Source organism: Mya arenaria, chromosome 17 (assembly GCF_026914265.1).
Source record: "Mya arenaria isolate MELC-2E11 chromosome 17, ASM2691426v1".
Lineage (NCBI taxonomy): Eukaryota > Metazoa > Mollusca > Bivalvia > Myida > Myidae > Mya > Mya arenaria.
In genome coordinates, this window is record NC_069138.1 from 11,898,197 (window position 1) to 11,909,866 (window position 11,670).

At 33.9% G+C, this 11,670-nt stretch overlaps 1 protein-coding gene across 1 annotated transcript; it reads right to left on the minus strand.

Moving 5' to 3' along the window:
• Positions 1–1,149: 1,149 nt before the first annotated feature.
• Positions 1,150–11,125, minus strand: LOC128222727 (signal recognition particle 19 kDa protein-like). Its single transcript, XM_052931823.1, has 5 exons — positions 10,997–11,125; positions 6,069–6,144; positions 5,582–5,653; positions 5,213–5,324; positions 1,150–3,559 (listed from the first exon to the last, which is right to left on the minus strand). Exons 1-5 carry the CDS (start codon positions 11,065–11,067, stop codon positions 3,417–3,419), a joined length of 474 nt encoding a protein of 157 aa, XP_052787783.1. The 5' UTR covers positions 11,068–11,125; the 3' UTR covers positions 1,150–3,416.
• Between the last annotated feature and the right edge of the window lie 545 nt (positions 11,126–11,670).

Consider the following 11,670-nt stretch of genomic DNA (forward strand, 5'->3'; position numbering starts at 1 on the left):
CTTGACCTTTGACCTTTTGATCTCAAAATCAAAAGGGGTCATCTACTAGTCATGAACAAGTAGCATACCAAGAATTAAGTTCCTGGGTACAAGCGCTCTTAAGTTATTGAGCCGAAACAATTTTTAAGCTAAAGGTCACCGCCAACATATCGTTTTTTACCTGAAGGTAACCTTGACCTTTGACCTTTTGATCTCAAAATCAAAAGGGGTCATCTACTAGTCATGAACAAGTAGCAACCAATAATTAAGTTCCTGGGTACAAGCGTTCTTTAGTTATTGAGCAGAAACCATTTTTAAGCTTAAGGTCACCGCCAACATATCATTTTTACCTGAAGGTAGCCTTGACCTTTGGATCTCAAAATCAATAGGGGTCATCTTCTAGTCATGACCAACTAGCATACCAAGTATGAAGTTCCTGGACCCAAAGGATCTATAGTTATTGAGCGGAAACTGTTTCTTCACCTTAAGGTCACAGCGACTTTGACCTTGTGATCTCAATATCAATAGGGGTCATCTACTAGTCATGACCAACTAGCATACCAAGTATGAAGTTCCTGGGTCGAAGTGTTCTATAGTTATTGAGCGGAAAGGAGTGTGATGTACGGACGAACTGACGGACAGACAGACAGGGCAAAAACAATATGTCTTCCCCATTCATTGGGGGAGACATAAATACTTCTGCTATGCAGCATTTAGAGCAAATGGCAAGAACTACTACAATAATATACAACTCTGTACAAAGTTGTCTTCCTTTGAAAGTTATTTTGCATTTCAAGGGTCATAATTTCAGTGATGCATTGGTGGATCTGGCTGGTTTAAATTTTTTTTTGAGCTTTCATAGATATCTAACTAATAAGTTAGTTTGATTAAGATACAATCAAAACTAAAGACAGTATCACGTTCATAAGCATAATTAATGCTTACAGACACATGGATGACAGACACCGGGTCATTGCACAAGCTCTTCTGGCCTTTGGCAAGTAGAGATTTAAAACTACATACATGTAGATTCAATTATAAAACAAGTCATATCTAAGATTTCTTTAAACATTAAAGAATTAAAAAATATTTTCAGCCTGATTCTCAAACCCAAAATGATAGTGAATATGGCCACCCCAGGGTAGACAAAATAAAGGCTACACAAGTATGAATAGTTATATCTCTTTATTATAATAATTATATGATGAACAAAATAAGTTTCCTAGACATTTTAGAATGCCTAACAATATTTGTTTCAATGTGTGTTGCTATTAACATTGGCTAAACCCCTTTCAATATAGAAAGCAATTTTACTTTCCTTAGTAGAAAACATCTTGTCGACAATTGCTACATAAATATTAAAACTGCACTCTCAAAAAATTACTGTTTTGACAACTTTTTAATTTTTTGTCATGGAATTACCACATAAATATGGTTTAAAGCATTACTTACGCTGTGAGAAAAAATGAAATTTTCAGCACATTACCTATCAGTTGAGATCTGTTCTATTGTGAGTTATCTTATATGACTGAATTGAAGGCAATGACGCCAAAATGAGGTGATTCTGGGACAAAAAGAAGAAAAAAAGGACAAAAAAGTCAATTTGTGAGAGAGCAGCTTTTAAAGATTTCAACATAATCTATACCATTGCTTATAGGGATGGCAACGAGTACCCGAGTACTCGATCGAACGTCCGAGTACTCGAGTACCAAATCACTACTCGAGTACTCGGAAAAAAAAATAACAATCTATAAAAATCACCAAATACACGATTTACAGACAAAATATCAGATCTGGTTAGTTGCCAAGAGGACAATTTACGGTCCCTCTAATCCCCGCTGTGTACACAATTGACCTCAATCAATTAGTTGACAGTTGTTATGATAGTTGCAAACTGTCAACAAAGGACCCCTATTTCAAATTAAAACTGATGTCAATTAGCGAAGTTTTGATAGCGGTACTTTCACCTACACAATTCGACCGTTACGAGAATTGATTTTTTAATGGGCGCATTTTAACTATTTTTGCAATGATTATCACAATTGATTGGTTGATATTAAGTCAAGAATTATGAATATTAATGAGGTAAACAACAATTACACAGTACGAAAAACTATAATTGAAAAAAAAAATTGTAGAGTAAACAACTCAACAACTGAACTTCGTATTGAATATTTTTATGTATGCTATTAATTTTTGTTCATTGTAATTCTGATTGTTGTTCATTTCTGCAGTGCATTCTTGTATTAAATGAAACGAATAAGACAAATTAAAAGCCTGAAACAACATTTGTTTCCTTTTTATATCATTTTTTTGTTAAAATAGTAAAAATACGTAATGAAAGTTTACTTTAAAGGTGAAAATGACCAATAATACGACCAACGCACAATATACGTCATTAACGATACATGTATACACAATCTTGTCTTTGCGAACACATATTCAATTTTTCCGAGTAATCGAGTACCCGAGTACTCGATCGAACGACCGTCCGAGTACTCGAGTATTAATTTTACTACTCGTTGCCATCCCTAATTGCTTACCATCCTTATAGATAATACTAGGTTAGTGCCGTGGAGGGAGACGGTTCATCTGGCAAGGCGGAGGATAAATTCTGTAGCTTGTAACTTCCTTATTAAAACAGGATAAATTCCAATTAAATTAACAAGTAGGGGTGGTGGTGGGGGGTGGGGGGGAACTTCGGCTCACCCGTTGAATTCCTACGCCTTGACAGTTAAACAAACTTTCATCTCCATGGAACTAATCTAGTATTCCCTATATACATTATCTTCTTAGATAGAAAATGACAGCAGAAATATCATCAAATGAAATGAAATTAATTTAAATGAATTAACAAACAAAAATGAAGGAAATCAATATATACCAGTTAAGGCATGTTCTTTATGTTCAATAAGAACTGCACCTATTTGCGTACATAGACTTATTCATATAAAACACAACTTCTCATTTCAAAACAAATTTATCAAAATACAGATTTTTTGAAAAAAAATACCAGGGGGTACCAAAAAATATATCAATCGACTGATTCCATGATATTCTTTTTAAATCATAATGAATAATTATTGAGTTTCAAGAAACAAAAGAGGCTTTTTCATCTGGTCTAGTTTTAATCCACACTTCATTTAATCAAGTCGACACCCCATCTAACCAGAGACTAAGTTTTGGCATACAATAATTTATGTTATGAACTTAAAATTATAATATACATGATACATGATCATGACTAACAACTTATAAATTAATGATCATGACATACATGATTGCTTTTATTCTATACCAGAAAATTCACTGTTCAATGTCTTCCTTTTAATACAGTATGTTTTAAAAGGAAAAGAACCTTTTGTTTACATTCATTAATTGTGAAACTAAAATTCCGAATTATTCTTAAATGTTTTTTCATTGGTTTGACTTTTTGCTCATTTTCCTTTGCGTCCCTTTTTCTTTTGGCCCTTTCCTGATGACTGTTGTTGTTGTTGAGCCCCTTGTGACCCCGATCCTGAATGTTGCCGTGTCTTCAGTTTTGGAATTGTCTCCCCCAGATACAGCAGTAATGAATGTCCTGTAATAATTTAAAGCGAATTATTTAAACCATATACCATAGTAACATTGGCCAATGACAAAAGACAGCATATTTAAGCTAAGACTCGAGTAACGGCACATTAATGTCCTGAAACTAAAAACAGAGCAATAGTTCAACCATTTACCATAGTAACAATGACTAATGACAGAAGACAGCCATAGTTCGACTCTGCCTTCAGTACCTGCGCTATTATGTCCTGACACAAAAAAGAGCATTAATCTAATCATTTCATCAGCATAGTTCAAATTAGCCTCCAGTACCTGCACTATAATGTCCTGACACAAAAAAGAGCATTAATCTAATCATTTCGTCAGCATACATTTGTAGTTCAAATTAGGCCTCCAGTATCTGCGCTATTATGTCCTGACACAAAAAAGAGCATTAATCTAATCATTTCGTCAGCATACATTTGTAGTTCAAATTAGGCCTCCAGTATCTGCGCTATTATGTCCTGACACAAAATAGAGCATAAATCTAATTATTTCGTCAGCATAGTTCAAATTAGCCTCCAGTACCTGCACTATTATGTCCTGACACAAAAAAGAGCATTAATCTAATCGTTTCGTCAGCATAATTTAAATTAGCCTCCAGTCCCTGCGCTATTATGTCCTGACACAAAAAAGAGCATTAATCTAATCATTTACCATGGTAACAAGGGTTAATGACTAAAAGATTAATCTGAACTTTAAGATGCACTCTTACTTCTAAATAAGATGTACTCCAATTAGTACAAATGTTTAAATTACCCAAAAAGATTAAAAACAGTGATTTTTTTTTGGAATTATTATTACGGCCTGTGCCTTGCCAATTGGAAAAAAAATTTTTTGGGAAAAATACAAAATCATGCCAAAATAGCTAATATAATGGCAAATATACATGTTTAATTTTTTTTATGCATACATTTTGCTGTGAAAGAGTAAGTCTTGTCAAGATTTTGTTTATATTTAAAAAAATTCATTGGTTTTTTATTCATTAATGTAATCGGCATGTATCAAATTGGGATTTTTTTTAATTTTGGGAAAATGGACAGTTTTTCTTAAGGGGAAACTGCCTTTAGAAGGCGGTAAATTGCACCAAAAAAGTCACTGAAAAAGTATCCAAAAGAGTGGTCCTTATGAAGGATACTGTGTTTAATTTGAAGGAAAGGTGCAGAAAACATGGTATTTTTACCTAATGAGACTTTTACCTCATTCACTGTTAAAGAGACTAGACACCAGAGGATACCATTGCAAAAAATCCAAAAATAATTGGCAAAAACTTACATAAAATTTATATTGATGTGTACAACGCGTTAACTCTTACAACACACAGTTTTTGAGAATTTTCCAATTCAATATTTACTGGGGTTGTCTACCATGTATATGCCAGTAAGTTTGGAAATAGCATCAGTATGTGTATCATGTGACTTTTACATGCTAAATATACACACTATAAAATGGGAAACCATTATACACTATTTTTAAATGGGTAAAGCAACAAAATATTCTTTTAATCATGTAAAATGATGTATTATCACCCTCATACTAGCTTGAATTGATTCTTCTAGGCTTGTTTTGAGAAAATATTGTATTTGTCCATTTGGGACCATCTGGTGTCTTGTCCCTTTAATACAAACATTTTTTAAATACTCACTGTTAGGGAATCGTTCATCTTTAATAGAGCCGTCCTCATTTTTCAGCTGCACCCGGATCCGTCCCCGGTATTTTAAGTCTTTATGTTCAAGCTCACGGCAGTATGTCTTGTTCTGAAAAATAAAATTTATAATTTTTATTTTCAGTTGGCAACACAATTTTAAGCTGCAATCTAACAGGTTGACAGTTCTGACATTTTTTTTAATTAATATTTCTAAATTAATATATATAAGTACCGGTATTCAGAAACATAAATAAAGTAAAATATAAATTAATTTAATTTTCACTCTCTATTGTTAAACAGTTATGTATATGTTTTAGCATTGGGACATCAGATCAATGTGATTAAAACACTTAGTGTTAATGTTACCTCTACACCAATTGCGAGGCCAGCATTTAAACAAACATCTCTGATCTCTGTGTACAACGGATTGTCAACACACTGAAAATGGATAAACATAAGTTTACATGTGTAAATACTCAAATTTAAAAATTAACTTAAATTAAAAACCCAACTCTGATACTGAATTTGCAAAGTCTATTGTCATTTGAAAGACTTCTCCTTCTTACTCTTAAACATTTACAGTAAACATTACTTGTGATTAACTTCTAATTATCAGGACATAACTGATTTTAATTAATTTATAATCAGTATTTATAATTGAACAACCTTCTCTCTGCATGACTAATTAGTGATATCTGGCTACAATAAGTGCAATTTAGTCAGTAAAATTTACTTAAAAATTAATGACAAAATTGATTTAACTCTGTTGAATACTCATAGGAATATATTTGCTGTTAATAATAGTATAGACAATAGAAGAGTATTTATATTCGCAGGTTTTATTCTAAATTACCTTTTCTTTTGGTATTCTTCTCCCTTCATTGACACTTTTCTTACTGTTCAGGTATGCAGGGTAAACACAGATCCACCTGAAACACATATTCAAATACATGGACAATATCCAACACTATTGGGTCAATTTGGCCCAGTTACCATTACAGCTTTGTCCATTTCAACCTCTATTAAAAATTGTCCCATGAACTGTGCATTGGATCCTTTCAAAAACAAATAAGGTACAATTTTTGTGATTTGCATGTACATCATATATATCAGACAATGCGAATGTCCGTCGGACAGTCGGACATGTCCGGTATATTTTCATTTTGACCGACGAAACTTTTGTTTTGGTCGGTCACAATGTCCGGTGAAAAATTACAGTCAGCACCGTTTAATATTCGGAAAATTTACTTTCAGTTTCTAAATAAATGTTCAGAGTTATTTTTAACTATTATATCATGATTTTTCAGCGTGTTAATCCGAGTATCACTATTTGTAAACCCCGTTTCGACATGTTTCCGTAAAAGCCGATAAAACGCGTAAGGTTCCGAGTTCAGCTCGTACTCTGATACTTTTGTTTTACGGAAATGTTCGGAAATTACAAAAATCCGTATGTATTTATTTTCGGCGAAGTGGTTCCCGGCAATCGTGTTAATTTAAATATGATGATTAATATACCGAGCTGACTTTTTTCCGCTCTGTTTAACATTGCCAATAACAAGAACTCTACTTTCGTTTTTGCATAAACGTTGTGCTCGAGTTTGACTTGTAGTACAATTCGTTACATTTTATAACCGTACTGTATCTTTTATTTAAAGATGAATTAAAAGAGTAAGATCTAGCTGTTCCATGGGTAGATGAACCAGATATGAGTTTTTTTCTGGGAGGCAAGGGAAGAAAAAAATTATGACATAAGATCCGAATATTGATTTTTTTACATGATGTTTAGCTTTTTTTGTATTTTATTATAGTACTGTAGGACAAATCTAACCAAAAAGATCTAAACCTGTAATAATGGGGAATTACAAAACTTATTTAAAAAAGAGGCTTAAAATCAAGGTTTAGACTGATGTAACTGAATACTGTTTGTAACATTGCGACAGGTAAAAATTTGGTGCGACAGGTAAACTTTCAGTGTTTACCTGTCGCAATGTCCTGTGAAGAAGAAAAAGTTTTCGCGTTGTCTGATATATGTAAATTTTTATTGTTTAATATCCAAAAAAAATGAAAATTTTCCTGACATATTGCATAAGCATGAGTAATTTCTTGTATACATAACACATGAACAATTTTACATATTTTTTTCTCTATGAATATATCAGATATCGGAATAGTTAAAAGAATAAAATATTTATTTACTCTGTTGAAATAAACAGGGTTCGAATTTAACCTTGAAGAGCACTCGCAAAATTTCGAGAGTGCTTTTTGAGGCAACTCGCAAAATGAACAAGAAGTCCAAAAGGGCCTATGCTCTACTGGCATGGCTCTTGTGGTCATTTTCAATCCAGAGCATGTACGTTTGAGTAATAGGCAACAAATATATAGTTCACTTTTAGTGTTTGGGTTAGCTGAAAACGCTGCACGTTCAACATCTGAGGACAGGAAGTGTTGTAAGCAGATTAGTTGCATGAATTATTTTAATTTGTGCCAAGTAAAGGTAATCTGAGGGTAAAAAATATTTGCTTTGAAAACTGTACTCATCGTCAAAATTTCATTTCTGTAGAGCTCTTTAAAAATAAAAAGTTGGTCAAAGTCAAGGACATCCGAGGACAACATTAATGCTTGTTTGCAAAACTGTTCACATGGTCAAAATTTAATTACTGTAGCTTTAAAAATTAATAAGTAAGTCAAAAGGGGTGGGGCCAGCTTTTGCCAAAGGGGCATTATTTGAAATGTTTTCAATTGCATCATATGATGCTCCACAACAAATATCAAAGGTATGGGCCTTGTGGTTTGAAACAAGAAGATTTTAAAAATGTTTCTTAAATAAGTCTCTAGGAAAATTGTGACACCCAGGGCAGTGCCAGTTTTGACCCAAGGGGCATAATTTGAACAACCATGGTAGTGGACCACTAAATAAAGCCTTGTTCAAAATAGCAAGGATTTGCATACTGGTTTCAGACCAAAAGTTTTTTAATATTTCCCAATTTAAAGGGGGGGGGGGGTCCGTCCCTTACAAAGAAAAGAGAACTCTTCCCTGGGCCTCCGCCAATGTCGCCGAGGCCGTTTTGCCGCACTGGTCGCTTGCGGGACAATCTCCGTGGGGGGGGGGGGGGGGGCAGTAATGACCCCAGAGGCATAATTTGAACCAACCTTCACAAGCAATTGTGAATTTACATGTAAACTTGGCTAAAAATAGACTTCGCTCATGTAGACTTGGCTAAAAATAGACTTAGCTTAAAATAGCATTTTTTATACTTTCAAGACCCATAATCCAGGCATGCATGGGCAGATCTGGCTGGTTTTCAAAAGGAACCAAGTTCTAATGGATATCTAAATACTGTACAAGTTTCATCGACATACAATCAAAACTGAAGACTGTATCATGTTCACAAGCAATTGTTTACAGACGAACTGATTTTTTAATACTTTCAAGGCCCATAATCTAGGCATGCATGGTCGGATCTGGCTGGTTTTCGAAAGGAACCGAGCTCTAATTGATATGTAAATACTGTACAAGTTTCATCGAGATACAATCAAAACTGAAGACTGTATCGTGTTCACAAGCTAGTGTTTACACAATAGCATTTTTTTATACTATCAAGGGCCATAATCTAGGCATGCATGGGCGGATCTGGCTGGTTTCCGAAAGGAACCAAGCTCTAATGGATATCTAGATACTGTACAAGTTTTATCGAGATACAATCAAAACTGAAGACTGTATCATGTTTACAAGCAATTGTTTACAGACGCACGGACGCACATACTACGTACACATTACCATCGCATAAGTTCTTCTGGCCTTTGGCCAGTAGAGCTAAAAATCAACTTCCAATTTTATTATTTGCTTTATTCTCTTATAATATTGTTTAATTATAGTAGAAATTTACACCTAAGACATATAATGAATATTAAAAAGTATCAATCTTGAGTGACTCGACTACTCGAACTTGTTGATGGCTTATTCCTTTTGGGGGGTACGGAAAGACTCATCAGATGCTGGCCGCTTTTTGATAACAAAGCTGTCCAATAATTTGACATTGTTCACTTTGTATATTTACCCTCGTCATTGGGTAATACCCATTGGGCAAGCACGCTACAGATTTCATTAGTCTATAAGTATTAAAAACAAAAACATTATAAATTTAAAATAAATAAAAGCAACAGTAAATGTGGCGTGCATGCTTTGGACCATGAAATATATCGATCGACGGAGTCTATTCACTTTGACAGTTGGGTGGAAATATATTCAAAGGTTAATGGGGTTTACATATAGTGCGCGAAAGCGCTAAATTTAGCCAATGACTGAGCTAGGTGATTACATCATTTGTATTCACTTTGTATAATGCACGCCTCGGAGCATCCCGGAAAGATTCGAGATAAATCCCGGCCTTTTCCGTATTTGTTCTATTTTTGAAAACTTACTAGAGCGTGACTCTGTACTGTCTTCTTCATACTTGCAGTGTAAACATGCCACTTATAGGCTGTTTACACTCGACTACGTAGTGGAGTTAAGTTTATGTTTATTCTACTTTCTTTTTAACATCTTGTGGTCTAGAAAAAAACGATCGCAGAATTTTGCGAGCTTGAATAAAAGTCACTCACAATGTGCAAATGTCGCTCACATTTTGCGAGTCTAAATTCGAACCCTGATAAATATTCAATAAATGAAATTTGCTATTGTTATATTTTAGACAAGACTGAAATGGTAACAGTGACAAAATGGTGCCTCGGTGGAAATTACTGTAGATGACCCGAAATCATATCCTATTTTGTTACCAGTAAATTTAATAAACTAGCTGGGAATGAACCTGATAAAAGTGAATGTAGGACGAAGTGAACCACTTCCCAAGTGAACCAGGACTAAGTGAACCACTCGGTGAGACGAAGTGAACCATCTATATGTTATATAGGGAATATTCTCTTAATGTAATATTATGTTTCAGAGTTTATTTTCCTGAGTATAAATGATTTAATAGATAATATGAATAAATTGTTAATCATATCAAAGTGTTTATTTATTAGAATTATGTATTTTGATATAACAATGTTTTGAAAAAAGGAAATGAACAACAAAATACCTTTTTATTTAATCCTTATAATGAATATATTACCAATACATCCTACTTTGTTGAATTTTATTTCATATATGTTCAAAAAATTATCTATGTTTGTTATTTACACCTCAATCATGTCCCAAAAACAAATAAGTGTGGGTGTAATTAATGGATAATTGTACTTTAATTTTAATTGGCCTTATTAATTGGTAATTACTCTTGAGTCTTGCATTCAAATGGCGATAATTACTAGTTATTATCACCTTTCAGACAGTGTGCCATCACACAATAGCCACTATATAATACATATGTGGTTCACTTGGTCCTGAAATGGTACACTTAGGAACTGGTTCACTTGTGAAATGGTTCACTTTGTCCTGCACCCGATAAAAGTTACCCATAATTCAGGGATATATGTCCTTTTTTATCCATGTATATTCTGATCAGATGTCTGAACATTTTGACACTGTGTATTGGAAAGATCCTTATTTGGTCTCTGGGTGTGCACCTTTGAGCGTAAGCTTACGCATGTAAGTGTTTGGAATAACTCAGTCAGGAAGATGTAGTAACATCTATATTAGAAAAAAATCAACTAAAAATGACAGTTCCATTCTAGTCAAATGGTCAACATATGGAGAAACAAAAATTGTCAACTCTGACATATTTGCACAAGTGCAAAATTCGAGATAACAAAAATGAAAAATAGGAAACAAGAGAGAAACAATACCGTTCACGATCAGCGTGTGTGAATTTAGGATCCCAAGGCCTTGCCTGTTGATTTACTTGCGGTTGTGCCATGTTGTCAAAATTTTGTTTTTCGTCTGTGTCATGAAACGCTTTGCCTGTGCAATCAAGCTTTTAGGTGCCCTGAGAGGTTAAACTCCACTCATAAATGGAGCACACAACAGGTTCATAAATTCCATGCAGCGGTTGCTTCCCCTTTAAGTAATATTTTTCTCGATCGAGATGGGGGAGGGGGGGGGGGGGGGCGTGTGTAAAATTGTTTTATCGCAATAATACTTTTATTTATTATTTGGCAGAAAACCAGATTATGAGGTTTATATTGATCGGGCAACATAGTAGTGCCTATAAAGAATTAGATTTTTTTTTTAAATATTCACTGATTTTTGTTTTTTCACCATGTAGTTTTTGACCATTATAAAATGAATAGTATTACGTACGTCAGGGGTATTTGAAGTGCGTTAAAATTGAGATAAATTGCTTTATTTTTTTTTACTGGTGTCTTAAACAAATAATCCCGTCATACTCAAGCTAAACTGTCTGGATTTGTATCATCGGTCTGTTATCAGAATTCTATTTATAGAATTTTAGATAAATTCCTCGGGATTTTTGTCCTTAAGTTATCTTAGCTTAGGTAAAAGCAAAACGTTATTTCAAAGT

Bases quoted from the DNA above. Each gene is read 5' to 3' on its own strand.
- LOC128222727 (XM_052931823.1), bottom strand. From the start codon at position 11,067: ATGGCACAACCGCAAGTAAATCAACAGGCAAGGCCTTGGGATCCTAAA. The intron at 6,145-10,996 runs GTATTGTTTCTC...TATGTGTTTCAG, and splicing joins ACACACGCTGATCGTGAACG to GTGGATCTGTGTTTACCCTG. The intron at 5,654-6,068 runs GTAATTTAGAAT...ATCCATTTTCAG, and splicing joins GAAGAATACCAAAAGAAAAG to TGTGTTGACAATCCGTTGTA.